The sequence below is a fragment of the Tursiops truncatus genome, chromosome X (assembly GCF_011762595.2).
Source record: "Tursiops truncatus isolate mTurTru1 chromosome X, mTurTru1.mat.Y, whole genome shotgun sequence".
Taxonomy (NCBI): Eukaryota; Metazoa; Chordata; class Mammalia; order Artiodactyla; family Delphinidae; genus Tursiops; species Tursiops truncatus.
In genome coordinates, this window is record NC_047055.1 from 16058960 (window position 1) to 16078615 (window position 19656).

General features: G+C 37.7%; 1 protein-coding gene across 4 annotated transcripts in view; it reads right to left on the minus strand.

The window, feature by feature from the left end:
• Positions 1 to 16779, minus strand: part of PHF6 (PHD finger protein 6) — a 52532-nt gene extending 35753 nt beyond the window's left edge. The window contains exons 1-3 of one of the 4 annotated variants that reach the window (XM_073799411.1): positions 16615 to 16778; positions 12497 to 12680; positions 12159 to 12260 (exon numbers count right to left, since the gene is read on the minus strand). In XM_073799411.1, coding sequence (XP_073655512.1) covers positions 12159 to 12260; positions 12497 to 12634 — 240 coding nt within the window. In that variant the 5' untranslated portion in view covers positions 12635 to 12680; positions 16615 to 16778. Of the gene's footprint in view, positions 1 to 12158; positions 12261 to 12496; positions 12681 to 16614 lie in introns of all 4 variants that reach the window. The other 3 variants (XM_019919055.3, XM_019919057.2, XM_019919059.3) reach the window with 3 other exon arrangements.
• Positions 16780 to 19656: the final 2877 nt, after the last annotated feature.

The window sequence follows — 19656 nt, forward strand, 5'->3', positions numbered from 1 at the left end:
TTCTACTATTTTAGTAAATTATACTTCTAATCAAAAAAATCATAGACTTACAGAAATTGTGGAAAACACGAAAGAGCACAACGAAAATTAAAAGATCACTCATACTCACCAAGTGTAGACACCATTACAGTGTTGCTATGCTTACGTGAAAGTATTTTTCTATGTAATTTTGTACATACTGTCACTTGGTTTTTAACTTAATAAATTGAACATTACCATTACTTCATTAAGAACTGTACTGCAAGTAGCTCATTTTGAAATTACATCGAAAATGTGTTTGCATGGGTACATTCTGAAAAAAATTATTGAGTTCAATGAGCAAGCAAAAATAAAAGGAGAGGTACTGTTAAAAATCCTGTAGAGGCTCGGCACTGGCAAACACAGTGAGATGGGCACTCTCAGATACTGCTGGAAATTGGTATACTCTCTGGACAGCAACTTGCCTTATTTATCTTAGAACTTATTAAAAGTTTATACTCTCTGATCCAGTAATTTTCCTTGAATTAATCTAGTCTACAAAATAAATCATACTTAAACGATTTGTATGCAATCATTTTCACTGCAAAGTTGGAATAGCCCAAAATGTAAAACCACCTGTGGAAAACAACCACTGAAAAATGTTTAAATAAATTACGGTACAACCATATGTAGGAATGTTCTTTACTCTTTTCAAAAACATTTTAATGGCATGGGAAAAGGTTTATGTATAACATTAAGTGAAAAAATAAAGCAGGATGCAGAGTTAGGTATGCTAATTATGTTTACAACATATACTCTGAAAATAGGTGGAAGTAAACATAGCAAAATGCTGAGTGACTATCTGTGTGTGATTGGTTTTCTTCTTCATCATTTCGTATATTTTCTGATTTTTCTACAAAGGGGAAATTACAAAAAATTATTTAAAAACCGTTGGAAATACTCTAGCAAATGATTTCAATACCCATCTCTCAGTTTACTGAGAATAAGAAGGAAACCAAATGCCCAAAATATATCAAAATGTGTTTTGGCTGGTTATAGATTCAAATCTGCCCAAAGTATAACCAGTTAACTACAGCAACTCAGAACAAATAAAAATTTTTTAAGTGAGAAAAAGCTTATTCTCATTTTTGTCAGTTTATCTCAAGGAAGAAAAGAAAGAGGAAGATATCCCAATAAAAATGTTTTCAGAGAGTGGAAGATTCTTCTCAAGGCTAGGAGTAGGAATTTTTCTTAATTAGAATTCACAGGATCTATTTTATGCAGCATTCATACACAAGCAGGTATTTCTGCTTGTATAAGAAATTCTGGCAAAGTACTAAGAAAATACCAAAAAAGTGTCCATAATAAAACTAAATATAAAATGTATATCTGCTTGCGTACCTATGAATACAGAATGGGAACACTACTGTGTTCAAGACATCACTACTATATTGCAACACCTGAAATAATTCTTTTTACTTGAACGCCTATGGGACTTAAGATAGAGTATTCATTTTGGCTATTACCATTTTACTTACTTGTATGACTAATTTATCTTTATAAATGTATAGACTTTATCCATCAAGTGCTTCTAGAACGAGTTTTTTGGAAGACAAACACTGTGACTTACCATGTAGTACTCAATTATCGAGAATGAGAAGGAAACCAAATGCCCAAAATATATCAAAACGTGTTTTGGCTGGTTATAAATTCAAATCTGCCCAAAGTATAACCAGTTAACTACAGAAACTCAGGTTACTCTGTTATTGAAGATTTTAATATCATATGGCATATCTTTTTCTCATTCACGTTTCTAATACCTGCAGACTTGACATAATTATCTTAAAATACATCTAAAAATATTTTAAAAGTCTGATTTGGAAAGGTGAAATTGCGAACAATCCAATTGAAGGGACACAGAATGAGCAGAGAGAATCAAGAAGAGATAAAAAGAAAATTAAAGAAGTTGAGAAAATAGATAGGTGGCTAGTATACTTTTCTTTAAAAAAAAAGTATTATGGAAAATAAAACAAAGAGGACTTCTTTTGAAAAAAAAGTAGAATAATAGGAAAACGGGCCCCCCCGACACAGCAAGGCACCAGTTGGTTGGACCTGAGTGATGTTATCCTGTATTCCTCTTTACACAAAACATTTATTTGCCCTCCAATCTGTCACAGGCCCTACTGGGCCCTCAGCAGAACGAGTGTCATGCTTGCACTGTAGCCAGGTTGCTCTCCATGTGGGCAAATCAAAGTTAATCTGACAGGAACACATTTCTCAAGGACAGTGGCGGACTTCCTCTTCCCTGAAAAAAGGTCTGTCCCACATATCAAATATTCTGTTGAAGGCCAACTTCCTGTCTTCAATATAGGTATAAATGTCAATTCTCAGCTTATCCTGCCTATACCCTGATTTCAAGTTCTTTAAATAGAGGTGAAAATTTCTTTGTTGTTAATGATTTTTCTTTTACTTTTATTCCTCTATTCAGTTTGCTACCTAGTAGACCTAATAAATTTCAATAATCCATTACTTCTTCCAAAATGGGGAGATTAGAAAAAGAGACTCTTATAGATGTTTACATATCATACTATCTTTTTAAAAAATGTTAATAAAAATTATATATATTTAGGATGTATACGTTTTAATATACATATACATAGTGAAATGATTACTAGAGTTGAGCTAATTAACATACCCATCTCTTCATATAATTGCCATTTTTTTAGTGCATGTGGTACAAGCACCAGAAATCCACTCTCAACAAATTTCCACGATACCATAGGGTATTATTAACTACGGTCATCATGCTGTACAGGAGATCTCTAGACTTATTTATCCTACATAACTGCAACTTTGTACCTTTTGACAAACATCTCCCATTTCCCCCACCCCTCCTGCCCCTGGTAACCAGGGTTCTACTGTCTGTGAAGCTTTACTATGTTAAGATTAAGTTGTGCCACACAAGCAGAGTCTCAAGGAGCTGATCCACAGACGAAAGAGGAACTAAGTCACGCATGAGAGGAGACAAACGGAACTGAAAGGACTATGACTTAGCTAAAGTCCCGCTGAAGACAGAGGCTGGGACATACCTGCTCCTCAGTCAACTGAAATAGGCCAGGACTGAAATTCACTTTGCAAAAGGAAGAAGTCTTAAGTTAATAAAAGGAAAAATACTGCTTTCTTAGTTGCTATGGGGGAAGCTCAGGGAAAACTCAACTAAGACCACAGACAGAGACAAGGCAAAACAAATGAGATTGCCAACTTCTAGGACAGGCAGAAAGAGAAGGCTCTTGGGGAAAAGCTCTAAGTCTTAGCTTGCTCAGCTTAACTGCTGTATATCTACTATGCATGTCAGTAACTGACCACCAGTGTATAAATATAAATTCTCACAGCCAAGTACTTACTACTCTCAAGATACCTGCTGCAAGAAAACTGCTACAACTGTACAGAGAATGAAAGAGGTTTCAAAAAAAAAAGTCTGTAGGAAAAAAAAACAAAAGCAAAACAAAGAAAAATCAGAGGGACTTCCCTGGTGGTCCAGTGGTTAAGACTTCGCCTTCCAATGCAGAGGGTGCGGATTCCATCCCCGGTTGGGGAGCTAAGATCCCACATGCCTCGGAGCCAAAAACATAAAACAGAAGCAATATTGTAGCAAATTCAATAGACTTTAAAAATGGTCCAGGTCAAAAAATCTTTTTAAAAAAAGCACTTGGGAGTTGGGAATAGTGTACCTAGGATATTTTCACAGGAGAAACGAGACAAAAATAAAGTGAGAGTAGTTCACCTTACACTGGTGTTTGTTATTCTGTGTTATTTTTAATAACAGAAAACACTACCTCCGGTTAAAACTAGAATGGAGGACAGTGCGGTTGGGGCAAGTTTTCAGAGCTGCCTAAAAAATGCTCCTAACTCCAGGTTCATTACTTTATATAGAGTAATACCTCACATATCCAACACAGTCAGAAAACAGAGTAACCTCTGAATTATCTGGTTAGCAGATGCTGTCCACTTGATTTGTTAAAAACCCCTAAAAAAAAATTACCATTGCCCGGAAAGGTGGAACATGAACTCATAACTGTTTCTGGTTTATCCTACAGCTACAATTAAAAAATATATATATACAGCATTTTGAAGAAGGTCTCAAAAAATACAAACTTAATAAAATATTCTTAATAAGGGTTATATAATAAAATAATTAGGTCTAAGTAGAAAGCTAGAAAGCAAAAATGAAATCTGAAAGCTGTCAAAGTCACTGAAAAGTGATTTGATAGATTAGGACCTTAAATTCCAAGTGCTTCTAAAAAACAGGGCTACTGAAAAGCACTTGTTTTTTACTAAAGTAATAGATAATTCTAAGCAGTTACTGAATAAATAATTTCAGAAGTCTCTTGGAAATCAGAGGGCAAGTAAGCCTGTCAAGCTCTTACTTAACCTAGTCTCCTGACCTAGCTCTCAATATCACATACTCCAACTCCATCCAACTTTATGAATCATCATTATGAGGAATATAAAATTATCTTATCGGAGCTTTTGAAGTTTGTTTTATTCATCTGAAAGATTCAGAGTTTTTCTGAGCTCAGATCTTTTTGTTTAAGCTCTTCTAAGATGTAGGTCTTTGAGGCTGAGGGTACTCTGGAGTGCCACGCTGCTTACTATACTTAATCTGTGAAGAACACCAACTACAATCCATGCTCAAATAAGTAGCAAGACGTCCCCCCAAAACCAGACATAGATTATTTTATACTACTGGTTTGGGTTCTCGTCCATTAGCACAAATAAGCGAGAAGTGATTATATAATGACATAAATTTACAGTATTCTCAATTACAAAGAAGTATCAATATTCAATGAAGGCAAAGGAAAAAAATTTGTGAAGTTTTTAAAAATTAATTTATTCAGTAATAGTCAAAGACCTGATTTTCTTCATCATTAGATCTGAAGTTTCTCTTTGGCCTCACATTCATTCTCCTTAATCACCTCCAAAGTAAAACAAAGTTCATTTTATATAAACGACACGTAAAGTATCTGCGCACATTTAAATTAATCTGCATGCCATGATGAGCTTTCAAAAAATTCACATTTATACGAATACGTTCATGACGCATGTACACTTAGTTACACAGATGACAACGAAGCCAGTGAACAAATGTTCAGGAAAAAATTTACCTGTTTTTCCCCCAAAATACTGTAAGGCAAGGATCCTGCAAGCCCAATTCGGCCCATCACCTGTTTTCACAAATAAAGTTTTACTGGCACACAGACATGTTCACTTCTTTGTGTATAGTCTGTGACCGCACTGAAACAATATGGCTAGCAAAGCCTTAAATATTTATTATCTGATCCTTTACACAAAGTGTCCCAACCCCTGTCCTAAGGCAATGGTCCGTAACGGAAAGTGTTCATCAAAAATCACTTGGGAATCTTTTTCAGAAAATACCTATCTGCAACCCACCCACACCCCTTTCTGGTTTAATAGTTGGTTAAGTACCAGTGCTCTAAGGATTTGGTAGCACCATTAATTACCTGGCATCTTCTGCTTCTTTGTATGTAGTAAGCAGTGGTTGCGTTCTATACACTTTGGGTGCTCCATTTTACCCTTACTGAATGCCAAATAAGCCACACACACTCTACTTTAAATAGCACTGGCATTTAATATTCATTTAATACTTGTCAAAAGTACTTCCTCCTCCTTGAAACTCTTCCCCCTTTGAGTTCTACAGCATCATTTTCCCAGTGGAACACACTTCAAATGTCACTTTCTATGAAGTCTTTTGACTTCTCAGGTAAAATTAATTATGGTCCTCTCTCCCAGCTCCCCTGTGGCATTCTTTACATACTTCTAAGGCTAAAGTACATTTATTCATGATTGCATACAAAGTGTCTAGCATTGTGCTTGGTACAAAGTAGGCACCCAATTAAGTATCTGATAAATGGACAGACAGATGATTTCTAGAATCTAGATGGAGGGCTTGACGAATACAATGCCTGAGGAAAACAACAAAAATTTAACACCCTACTGGTAGAGTGAAGGTTGAAGAAACATGAAAACGCCCTTGTTTGAGGCATACACAGCTCTCCACCATCCTGAACAAATAACCAACCTGATTTTTCCCTCTAGATTTCTCTCCTTCCCCTTCAAACTGCTAGAGCTGCAAACAACACTAAAACACTGATTAACCAAAACACAGGAATTTTATGCTTATACTATTACTTCCGTGGTCAATTTACACCTAGCCCATTATTTAAGCTTCACACTATCATCCAATTGAAGCCCTTCCCTCCTTCAAATTCAGCCAACAGTTAATGAGTGCCCACTTACTAGAGTATAACTGAGCACAAATGATACGCCAAGCATCATGCTAAGTGTTTTCCATGCATTTCCCCCACTTAATCCTATGCTGGGCAAAGAAAATACAGTCTGCTCTCCCAGAGTTCACAACACAGTGGAGAAGCATGGCTTGCGCACGTGTAACAAGTACAATGCATATTGTTAAACTCTATGACAGAGGTGAAGGTTGAGTTAGACTCAAAAACAGACAGAAGTTCTGAGAGGCAGCTAGGAGATGAATAACATCTGTACATGCACAGATATGGGGACAAGCAGAGGATACTTGGGAAACCGAGAGGAGAGGGGATGACATTAGGAATGGAAAAAGTGGGTTAAGGTACGACTTCTGAAGGGCAGATATTATTTTGTAGGCAGTAAGGAATAAGTAAAGGTTTGGAGTCAGGAAGTGAGTGATACTAGGTTATAAAAGTAGAGATCAAGTAAATACCAGCAGTATGTTGGAAGGATGGGAAGAGGAAGACTGGATACAGTAAGTAAGGGTCGCAGTAAGAAAGACAAGAGGGCTGAGACATCCCAGAAGTAGAATCGATGTGACTGATGTGGAAGAAGGAAGAACTGAAGGTAAATGATTCAGAAAGAGAATCTGGTTTCAGGGTAGGGAGATAAAAAATACTGGTTGAGTTTAAGATGCCTGCAGGACATCTATGTATAGCAGACAAATATGCTGCCATTATTATACTTCATTCTCCACAATGACTACTGTGTATCACCTGTCTCCTGAAAAATCTTGCTTTACCCCTCCTATCTAAGTTGAAATTCCTGTCTAATGTTTGAAGACCCTGTAATCATCCCACCTTTCTCAATTCTAATCCATTACTGCCAGTCTCAATGACCCATTCTGTTATAGTTAACCTATTTCATGGACTCATCCTTTTTTTTTTTAAACTTACCATCTCTAGGAAGTAGTCTTAACCACCTAAATTGGCAAGATCCCTCCCGCACAGAATAAAAAGGTGTATCTATAAATTGTCATGTATGCAGATTCATGGCATGCCCAATATCTAGATCATGAACTCTCAAAATGAGACACCCTGTTTGGGGTGCCAAGCACTCTACTGGTACTGAGTAAATAAACTAAACACTATGTAAAATTTGTCTTTTTATTTTCAGAGGCTACAAAAAGTATCTTGAGGGCAATAGAGACTTGGCATATTCTTACATAGTATGTATGTAGGATTTTTGTCCCCAAAACAATGCTATTAACAGAATATATTAATAGGAGTCTGATTATGTCCTAAATTCAGTACTATTTCCATCTTTATTAGAAAACTTCTAAGCTCTAATCATTACATTTTTTAAAATGTGATTTTTGGTTAGGTAGCTTAAAAGGCAGTCTAGTATAATCTAGAGAGTAAGAGTTCTGGCTTTGGAGATTAAGAGTTCTGGCTTTGGAGTTAACTGGCCCTGGATTCAAATTCCAGCTCTGCCACTTACTAGCTATATGACCATAGTCAGGTTACTTCTCTGAGCCTCAGTTTCCTAATCTGTAAAGTGAGAATGAATACCTTCCTATCTCACAATATGACTGTAAGGATTAAAAAGGTTCATGTATTTAAAGTACTTAGCCCAGTTCCTAGCACATATTAAGTGTTCAATAAATGTTAGCTATTTCTGCTACTGAAAAAAGCAGGAAAAATGTTCAAAGGACTTCTTAAGACATGTGAGTAAAATTTAGTTTGAAAAAGGGAAAGTTTAGGAATGACCTGAGGATAGTCATCAAGTTTATGAAGGACTTTTCATTTTTAATATAGAAAAAACCAAATATTTCCTTTAATGGAAAGAGGCAGACCTAGAATAAATGACTCTAACTTAAGTGAGATACTTGAGTTATACAGGAGGATGAATTTCGCAACTGTGAAGAGTGTTATATAATACTCGTCCTGTTTCAGGTTGCTTGGGTAGAATCACAATTTCTTGATATATTTAAAATAAGATAGACAAAAAAATCTATGTTACATGGCTTTTAGGTAATCTTGCCTAAGGGGAAGGAAAGTGAACTAAATGGCCTCTCAACTCCTTCTGTTCCTAGAGTCTGTGATATATGTGACATAGGTACCAATTTTAACAGTAACTATCTGATGTGGATACTCTTTTTCTTTTCTTTTCCTTTTTTTTTTTGGTGGGATCTTAATTCCCTGACCAGGGATTGAACCCTGGTCCCAGCAGTGAAAGTGCCGAGTCCTAACCACTGGACTGCCAGGGAATTCCCCCGATGTAGATACTCTTAATGATCTCACCACCTAGTTTCATCCAGCAAGAGTATGTTCTTCAAATATACTCAAGTGTCTCCTTAAACAAATGAAAACGGCAACGATAACTCATAATCTTACTTGGAAATTTGCATTTCTTGGCTAGATGGCTGGAGAATAAGTGTAGATGGTACAGATGTGGTGTCTCCACATATGAATTCAAGAGGAACTAGAAACCATTCTGGAAAAAAAAATCTGTCTTAATTGCAAAAACAGAGTCTCAAATTATAAAAACCTTAGTAGGCTGGCAAATGTCTCCTGGTCCATCTTGGTGCTTAAAGGTGATGTAAAAGAGATGAATATGTTTGTGTGGAATGGCTTTCCTCCCTGATCCTTCTGGCTGACATGAAAATCTTGGAAAATGGCCTATGGCAGCAAGAACACACTTGCCACCCATACCTCCTGCTCTACTGTGAATTCCCATCCTCTCAAGACTCTGACCCATCTGGCCGCCTATATACTTTCACCTCAAACCCCAGACTCTTCTCTTTATACTTTTCTTTGGGGCAAGTGAGAACCTCTGGAGCCAGCACGAGATACAGACTGGAACCTGTCTTAAAAGCACCCATGGACCAGCACTCCTATTTTTCATTATTTTCAACGGGAATTCATGACCCACTTTTCACCTAAAATCTAGATGAACAGGAGCCAGGGCAGACTCACAGGATAAAATGCCTTAAAAAGTCAATTATGGAAACTGATTATCTAGTTTACACGTAGCTTACCTACTTACATGAAACTCTTCACTTTTTTTCTCCCTTTCTATTTGATTTATGGCCCTTTTATTGCTTAGACAAATCTACAAAGGGAAAAGTAAATAAGAAAACCAAAATCTGGAATTTTGGTTACTTGATAGTATTTCACGTAAAAATGATGTAATGGAAGGGACAAAACTAAAGGTTAAAAGGTGACTTAAAAATTATTTCAAAATTAAACATACAAATGCTACTCCAGTCCTAGCCCCTATGTAAATTATTTAAATTCTGACATTTTAAGAGAAGGAAAGGGAGCAAAATTATATACCTGGCTCAAAAGTTCTCTCCTTCTGCCACTATTCCTCAATGCTGGATGCCCACAGCCTCAAAATGGCTACAAAACACCTTTCCTAAGGGAATTCCCTGGTGGTCCACTAGCTAAAACTCCATGCTTTCACTGCCAAGGGCGCAGGTTCAATCCCTGGTCGGGGAACTAAGATCCCACGAGTCATGCGGCACAGCCAAAAAAGAAAACAAAAAAGAAAAAACCCACACCTTTCCTAAGGTAACTCTTTATATCTCTTATAGCACTCTTTAGTTATGCAACATCACTGTTTAGTAAGCAGTGATACAGCATTATCCGTTTACTGTTGGTGACTTGTCCTAAGTTATATAATGTGTCAGTGGCAGTTATTTAAAAACAGGCCTCATGAATTCCCAGCCCAGCATCCTTTTCATTAGCCTACAACAATATTAGCAGGATCTTATTATTACTTACGAACAATAACTACAACAGGGGCTACCATTTATCAAGTCTTAACCATGTACCAGGTACCATGCTAAATCCTGTATCGTCTCTTTTTTGATTCTCACAATATCCCTGGAAGGCAAGTACTACCGTTATCTCCTTTTGGCAGGCGAAGAAAACATGGTGTAGAGAAGTAAATCAACTTGCCCAGGGTCACCCAGCTAGTTAGTTACTAAAGCTTGTGGTCTTAACCTCCAATACTGTTCTACTCCCTAGATCAAGGAACAAGCTTAGTTATTTATAACTCACTACACTTGGGCAAAAAAATTAACTCCCTACACCATACCATTAAAAATTAATCAAAACCATTTATAATAGTGAAATCTGTACAAAGTTCTGATGCTTTCTGCACAAACAGGTACAAATAAATTAAATCTCCATTGAATTCAGCAATACTGCCAGATGTATGCTGCTGCTTCATATAAAACTAGGCACTGCATTTGTTAATAACACAGTAACATCAGGGACCAAACCTGCTCCTGTTCTGACTAGAGCAGCCATGTCAAATAACAAAAATGCTAACAAGTCAGGATGTAGATGCATTTTCCAGGAATATTCATAATGCCAAGGAATAAATAATGGGGTGATAAGGGTTACAGTACAACTAGCTTCAAGTAAATAGTATTCTTTCTTTGTACCCAAAGTTGTTTTTAAGGACTAGGAAATAAAAACATAACTGCTCTGGTTCTCAAAACTCAGCAAGCCACAGTAACATGAAGAAATCTAAAACCACCAAATTAAAAAAAAAAACGCATTTTTAAAAAAATGCAGCATTCTATTGCTATCTACAGTTTTGAGGGTGGGGAATATAAACATTTTCACAGTTAAGGTCTCACTACAACAAAAACTGTCTGACCTCTGAATTCCCATTTGTGCCAATACTGATTCTAGGGTTTGAGACTATTTATCCTTAAAACAAATCTCAAATGTTATCTTTGAACATCTTCGTATTGCTTTTCTCTTTTTTTTCCAACTAATACTAGAAAACTGACTACTTTTCAAAATAGATTATTCCTGACATCAAAATGATAGCCCCCGGGCTTCCCTGGTGGCACAGTGGTTGAGAGTCCGCCTGCCGATGCAGGGGACACGGGTTTGTGTCCCGGTCTGGGAAGATCCCACATGCCGCGGAGCGGCTGGGCCCATGAGCCATGGCCACTGAGCTTGCGTGTCCGGAGCCTGTGCTCCGCAACGGGAGAGGCCACAACTGTGAGAGGCCCACGTACCGCAAAAAAAAAAAAAAAAAAAAAAAATGATAGCCCCCCCTTTCCCATTAGATTCTTTACGAAATATGAGATTACTTAGTGCCTAGGAACATAGATATATGTTCTGCCAAACCCATCTTTAAAATAATGAAACACTTGATAGTGGAGCTACTGAAGGTACATTTACAGATGTAATTTCAATAAAGAGCTCAGAGGAGAAAAATAACCAAATGAGAAGACACTGTCTCAATGTAAACCATAATGTATTAAATAGCAACAGAGACGACACTGCCTCTCCAAAAGAGCAATACAGTATCTTGCCAAACTGGTTACTTGGTAGTGAAGACAACTGTAGGAACATTACACTTAGCACAGCTTCAGAAAAACTGTAAGATTCACCAAAAGTTATCCAAAGTCAGAAATGCTGTGTTGTATAGCTGAACCATGGTAAAATACGTTGTGCAGCAACTACTAACATTTTCCTGTTGAAAGGGTTCTGTCATCTTCATTTGTAATGATCACAATTACTTTATTAATGGAAAATGAAAACATTTCAGAATTTTAATTATCAAAATATACGTGAATGAAGACTTTAATACATGAAATATTCAAATTAAGCAAACTGCTTGTTTTGTAAGTCAACATGGCCTCCAAGAAGATTTTAATTCTTTTTGAAAAGAAAAAAAATGAATATACATATTGATTCACTCCTTTTTCACTGATTGACAAATAAGTTAAACCTAGCCTTGCAATTTGCTGATTTGGGGAAAAAAATAAGACTGCAATTTAAAAAATTACACTCAGTTAATAACACGATACACTCTAAAATAAGCAATTTCCTCCTTAATGAGCTTAAAGTAAGTTTTATTCTCAAGAGGCAGAAATACCAACTTACCAGCTTCGTGCCTCTTTTAATTTCCTTTTGGACATCTTCAATAGAAAATCCACCAAGACTTTCGTTATCAGAGTGTGATGATACCAAAGCAGATGAAAAGAGCTATAAATTACATTTAAAAAAAATTAAGGTTCATATATAAAGAAATTACAGTGAAACAGTGAATAAGATGCTAAATTTAAAAGGAAATATTCAAGTAAAAATGGCATAGCATTAGGGAGAAACCATTTCTTAGAAGTTTAACTGGTTTTGCTGTTTTGTTTTGTTTAGTAATCAGGAATATTCATTATTAAGATTCTCATGGTTTCAGATCTCTTGGTTGCTGCGGGCATACTTACCATGCACTTATGGTGTGCTGCCACCTTCTGGTTTTCAGATATTAGTAACTGTCCACATTCCTTGTCTCTATTTGACTTACAAAAGCCACATTTGCGCTGTCTTGTAGGCCCTTTTTTCTGTTCAACTGAGCTTGACATGATTTTTAAATTGCCTTTAGAATGCCACTTTATGTCTCAAGAAATGCTACAGAGAATAAGAAGGGCAACAAAATGGTTAATTTTGTTTTAAAAATCAGTTTACACAGTAATATAAATTGCTTAATATTTGACCTAGGTCTTAATATATGCATTTAAAAATAGCTATTTAGTATAGACAAATTAATATTCAAACCTCTGTAATTTTAAAAAATGTACAGCATATGCATAAAGATAAGTTAATGAAGTACTGAGAAAAATCAAACTGCTCTCAAATTAAGGGACATGTGAAATAATTAGAACTATTTCTGCATGGATACATAAAACACAAACAGTGTATGATATTAAAGTAGTCATCTGCTGACATAATTAATGAAAAACATTTTTCATGTATAGCTAGCTAGGTGCCCCTTCAAGGAGACAAAGAATTATACATCTAAGAGCAGAGCAAAAACTAATAAGAGAACTACACAATATCCAGGGTGAACAGAATTCTATAACTGCACAACTCCTTAAAGCTCACATATTGATAATCCAACAAATGAGAAATGAATTTACATAACCATGACTTTGGAACACTTATTTTTAAAAGTTGAATTATTTTCAAGTTTAAAAAAACCATGTATATACATCTTTATTAGTTTTTGCTATTGTATTCCTTTTGCAAGTAAGGAAAACATTCAGCTTTACACCAGTCTATTCAAAAACGCAGACTTTAGGAACCAATCATTTATAAAAACAACTGTATTACCTGACTGAGAGTTACTCCAAAAATATGCTTATTAAAGTTACAAACTGACAGTCGTGTTCTAAATGTAGTAACTTTCATACCTTAATTAGTAATACTGTATAAAGAAAGGAAAATTTTTCTGAATGAGCCTTAAATTTAGTCAAATTATAACTATAGGTAGTATAGTCAAACAAAAAAAGGGAAGAAAAGCTCTAACATGGAAGGTTTCAGATTTAGATCATCAATCTCAACATGGATTCTTCAGAAGACTATAAACAAATGTAGAATCAGTTATTTGAATTGTGGAGGTTTCCCAAATCAACATAACTAAGCAGTTCAGGACCCAGGTTACCACAACACACATTACAGTCAATAAAATCTCAAATTTTTGTGTTAACATTTACTAAATTCTTTCCATTCCTCCATACATTTGAACATTTTCAAAATATGTTGAAAAAATGGACTCACTAACACTACACTGTTTCTTTCTGAGAAGCACTTGCTCACCAACAAGAACAGGAGCAGTTGGAAGCCAGCAAGGTGGTAGCTGCAAACCATTCAGTGCTTTACAATGTAACAATGCAAATACTTAAAACTGAACACGAAGTCACAAAGAAACAGGTCTTCTCAGCAATTTACATCTAGGTTTTTCTCTTTAATGAAACTTCAAAGGCCCTGACAGTCTCTGCATTGATGGGTTTAACAAACTCTTAAGGCTATTTACAATTTTAAATACTTCACTCTTCCAAATGGCATCGGATACTTTACAACAGTACTGTATTCATAGCACTGGCTATAAACCGTGAAACTGATTGAAAACAGGCAGCAAATACTTTTAGGATTAAAGAAAAAAAAAGAACATAACAGAGAAACAAAAGAAACAAAAGGGGAAGTGTGTTTGCATTTGCTCAGGCAAATATGTGTTCAGTTGCTTTATCAAGAATGTAGCTGCCAACATCTTTAGAATTAAATATGCAAAACATCAAAATTCATAAATAGCTCCAGAATTTGCTACTTGAGTTCTAAATTAGCTTTCTTTACTACTGTGCAATGAACAGTAAGCACTCTGAAAGCACTGTAATGTATTCAGCATTTCTCCTGGTCATCCTTGGCCAGCTGAAAGGATGGCACATTATGAATCCAATCTATACAGACGTCTTAATGTGTAATTTCTGTACAACCTTAGCATAAGCTATAAAAACAGCTTAAGACAAAGTAAATTCCTAGATTAGAACATCACTTTTTATTCTTAAAATTAATTCTGAAAATGGTGTCCCCAAAATTCTACCCATATTGAATCCTGCCTCTTTCCATTTATAAACAGGTAAATTTCTCATCCTAATTTTGAGAACCTACTTTTCTAGGTATCAAAGACCCCAAAATCTAAAAGAGAAAAAAAGGTACACTTTATTTTGCATTCAGAAATACTCTAGTGTATTTTTCCTGTAATCAGTTTAAATATAATTTGTAAAGTGAACAGAAACGCACATAAAAGTGCACCAAACCAATTAAAAACTTTCCCCAACGTGCAATGAGTAAATGGATTTTTCCACTAAAATTCAAATAATGCATCTGTGCATATCTTGCTAATTTTTTTTACAGCCTCCTTGTAAAACATGAAGGGGAGAACATCATGGAAACAATGACTCCTAGTAAAAATGTCTTCATCATAAAAATGCAGATTTTTATCTAATGCTGTCACATTTGTGGTCTCTACTTGAGGAGAATAAGGGCATTCCAAGGACCAATATTAAGGGGTTCATAATGATCCATACAGTATATGGCATTTTAATTTTAGTCTAAAAGGTTTTTCAGGGCATGCGGAGATCAAACTTTGATGCTTCCACCCAACAATGAAACCTTTTCCTTAAAAGAAACATAGCATTATGGATAATGTTATAAAGCAGAAATAAAGAGGCAAAGATAACAGCGTGAGAAACATAATTTACATGTCCGAAAAAATATAAAAACCCGATTAGTTAGGCTGAAGCAATCAGTGCACTTCAGATTTTCCAAGATGCTTTAAAGCACCAAGGTGGAAATAACCTGAAACATCAAGGAGAGCATTCAAGAACCAACTCGAGAGCTCATTCAGTGTCTGATATCTGAAAGACCATTTTCACGGAAAAACAAAACAAAACAAAAACTGCAGTTCCGGAAGATCAAACAATTCCACACGCAAGGAAGTTGAAATATACAGATCAAAATATATAAACGATCCAAGAAGCAGTATTTCTGTCAGGAAAGTTACACTGGAGAGAAATAAACGAATAAGAGATGAACCGGAAGGGCACCTGAATTTGGTTGCACGATATTATTACATGCTTCGCACTGCTTTTTGCGGTTATTCAAAAGGAAACTAAAGGAATTTTCCAGTTGTTTCAAACCCAAGGGTAGAGAAAGAATTTGAACTGTATGAATAAGACCTGATATTACGTAGTAAGCCGATAAAAAGAAAAGGTTTTTCGAAATTAAAGGATTTTTCAACTTCCACGCAGAATATCGAAACGAAGAAATTTCAAAAGAATGCCGTGCTGCTCGTCCATATAATAAAGGATGGTACACATAACGTACCGGAGCCTCTCCGTTATTTATTCCTCAATACACACTAGACTCCAAGATCTCCCTCTAATCAAGCGCTAGATAAACTCGCAAAACTATCTTCCAATAAAGCACTTTAGCAGGTTCCTTTCGGTCGTAAAGTCAGGGTCCCCTAATTGTCCTTTTCCAATCCTCCTGGATCCAGGAAAATATCACCCTACCACTTTCTTTAACCCTCCTCCCGCCAGGAGTTCGTCCTCTAATAGTCTTCGTTTCCTATCTCAGTTTCACCCCTAATTCCCCCCACCCCGGAGTTTTTCCTCATTCCGTAAGGTTACCCTTCTTGCCATCCTAACAATTCTTCCTCTCACTCTTCCCAAACTGGGAGTCTCCCTCCTTCCCAAATATGTCCTAAGCGATGGCAAAGGCTAAAAATTCCCGGTATTTTGTCCTCCTTAAATGTTGCGCCCCCTCCCCCGAAGTCTAGGCTTAAGCCTAACCTCTCCCTTGGCTCCTCCGAAGCACTTTTCTCAGCAGCCTCTCTGCCAAGCGCCTTCAATGAGCGGCGCTTCTGGGGTCCCTGACAATAAAGCGAGACCACCAAGAGTCCCCCTTAACAACGGGCAGGGGCGGCGGCCTGGCCACCGCCATCCTCCTTGTCTTCTCCCGCCGGGCAGAGAATGGGGGGCCCCAAGGTACCGTGGGGACTCACCGGCGGGGCCCAGAGGCGAACGGCAGGGGAGAAGCGCCAATGAGGGGAAAGAGAAAGAACTCGGTCTTGGTTCTCCGGCAGCGCCTGGGAGCGGGGTTCTGTCGCCGGAGGTTGTTTCCTTTCATTCGAGAACAGACGGGCTCGCGGAGCGCCCTTACGTCGCCCCCCTCGCACGCAACGACTCACATAGCGTTAATACGTCTCGAGCGCGCCGCGGGCCCTGATTGGCTGCAGCGAGGAGGCAGCTGAAGCCGTAGAGCCACAACGCATGTGCAGAAGCCACCCCCGGTACGGATCGGGGCGGCAGGCCCCGCCTCCTGCTCGCGCGCGTACCTTCTATTCTCCGGTCCGCCGCTCAGCCAAGTGTTTGGGGGCAGGATCCGAGGAGATAGAGAAAGAGATTCAAAGATATCGCTGTGGGTTGGGCGGAGAAGGGGCTGGGTTGGGACTAGAAACCGTTGGCCAGAGGCCCCGGGTAACCAGTTTTCAACAGTGATTCAAGTGGGTAGGCCTTATCCCTTGCACTTGTTCACCGAGGCCTTTTCATATCCATTATTTCATTGTACTCTCGTGGCATCCCTTTGAGGTCCCCCGTTCTCTCGTTTTACTGCCAGGAAAGACTGAGAAGCTCGTAGTGGAGTCAGTCTGCCTGGATTTCAATCTTTGGGCGAATAATTTTTCATCTCCGTGCCTTAAATTTGTGTTTTTAAAATGGGGATAAAAATAGTATCTCACGGGTTTATTGTGAGGAAGAAATGAGATAATGCCAGTAAACCGTGTATTAGCGTCCCTGGCGTATAACAGGCCCTGTATAAATTCTGAGATTTTTCATAATCAGAAAAGATAAGTGATTTTCTTCATATTTCACACAAGTAAACCTGACACCTAAACTGAGCGCTTTCCTCTGATGTATGAAGCCAGATTGTGTGGGTTTGAATCTCAGCTCCCCCACTTCTAGCTCTATGACCTTGAGCACGTTGCATTACCTCTGTCCCTCAGTTTCAGCACATCCAAAATGGAGATCACAGTGGTGTCCATCTCATAGGATTGTTAAGAGAAATGAGTTAATATATGTAAATCACATAGAATAACGCTTGGGCACATAGTATGCCCTATGTAAGGGTCAGCTTTTGTTATTTTCTACTGGGCTCACAGACTGCTAGCCAGTGGTTTAAAAGAAAAGAAAAGAAGTTCCTAACAAACCAATGAAATTTTAAAGATGCCCTTCAAGTAGCTATTTTTCCTGTAAAAAAAAAAAAGGGGGCGGGGGAAAGCAGTGGATTTTCATTGTTTTGATCCACTGCTGTTTCTATGCTGCTTCATCATTCTTTTTATTTTTAACTGCAATGACAACATTAAATTGTAATCCTCAAGGGAACAGTAACCATGTTTGATGTAACCTTGTATCCCATACGAACAGGTACCTAATAAGGGTGGATAAAGCAGCACCCTTAGCCCTTTCACCCAGGCCCTGTACCCTTGAAAGGGAGTGGCTGGAAATTTACATAAGAAGATCCAGAATGTGTATTCCAAATATTCACAGTGTGTTTGAAAACAGGTCCTCCCCCCAGGCCCAGCATCATTTTCCACCAACTTTACACACTTACTGATGTCAGGATGAGACTGAAGATTGTGTAACTGACAAAATTTAGTGCCTGTGCAGTATGTCATCTTTTTAGATTTCTTCACAAATCCCCATATTTTACTCTCTTTTATTCATTCTCTCATCCATGCATTCCTTCTAACAAAATTTGATTGAATAAACATCTGCACAGCTGCTAAGTTCCAAACACAAGAGAGACATAGATCAACTCAATCCCTGACCTTGAGCTCATGGTCTAAAAAGGGAGACAGACAAGCAAACAAACACAGTATGATGTGATAAATGCTATATTAGGTGTGTGCCTGGTACAGACATCCTCTATTATGTACAAAGCACTATGCTAAGGTACAATGCAACAGTGAATAAGACACAGCCTTTGCCCTCAACTATTTACAGTCTAACAAGGAAAAGACAAATAGCTACTATAGAGGATGGACTGCAGCACGTGCATTTGCGGTGGAAAGGAAGTGCAGGGAGAGTTCAGGAGAGGAAGAGATCAGTGACTCCAGTTAGTTTCAGGTCCCAGGTCTGGTAGCCAGTTCCAGTTAGCATGACTGATACATGCAGCCTGTTATTTCAAGGGCTACAGAAAGGAGTCAGATTGTGATAACGTGCTCTTAACAATGCCTGAGGATAGAGCATTGGATCTCTTCATCTCTTATTGATTCACCAGCACACTTCCACCAACACTCTTCCTTTTCCTTTCACTTTTTGCTTCAGGCCCTAGATCCTGCTTTTTTTTGTACCTCACTCTCAGCAAAGTCTTTAACTTCCTGACTTATTTAGAGTAGGGCCATCTGAGCTAAGCTACTTTATCTTGTACACCCATCCTCTCTGGCTTCCTTCAAGATTCAGAGAGAGAATTGTCCTTTCTGCTTTTTAAAGCTAAAGCTGTGGCTTTAATCACATCTTTTCTGTGCTCTGGAGGAACTGATTCCCTACTTATTTTCTGCTCCAGCAGCATCAATTGCCCTGCTCTCATTTACCTTCAGTGCTAGACTCTACCTTCACTGCCAGACTGTGTTCTTTCCCTCCCATTGCTCTCCCATCACTCATTCGGCAGACATTTGCAGATATTTTCTGTATGCCAGGTATTATGCCAGACATTGGACATTTGAAAAGGAGTAAGACACGGCTCCTGCCTTCAAGGAATTCTCAGTCTAATGAGAAAGAAAAACAGGTATTTCTAATGAGAAAGAAAAACAGAATTTCAGTGCAATAGGTGAAATGCTATAATAGAATTACATACGGCAAAGTTTGGTGGACTCTGTCCAGTGGAGCAGGAAATACATCCCTGGGGAGGAAATGTTTTGAGTTGGGTCTTAAAAGACAGGTCCAGATCCAGAAAAATCTGGATCCCATCTTCACAACTTTTCTCCGTCTTCATTCTTGACGTCTCTGTTACATTTGACACTTTAGGCCATTTACTTGTTCTGAAA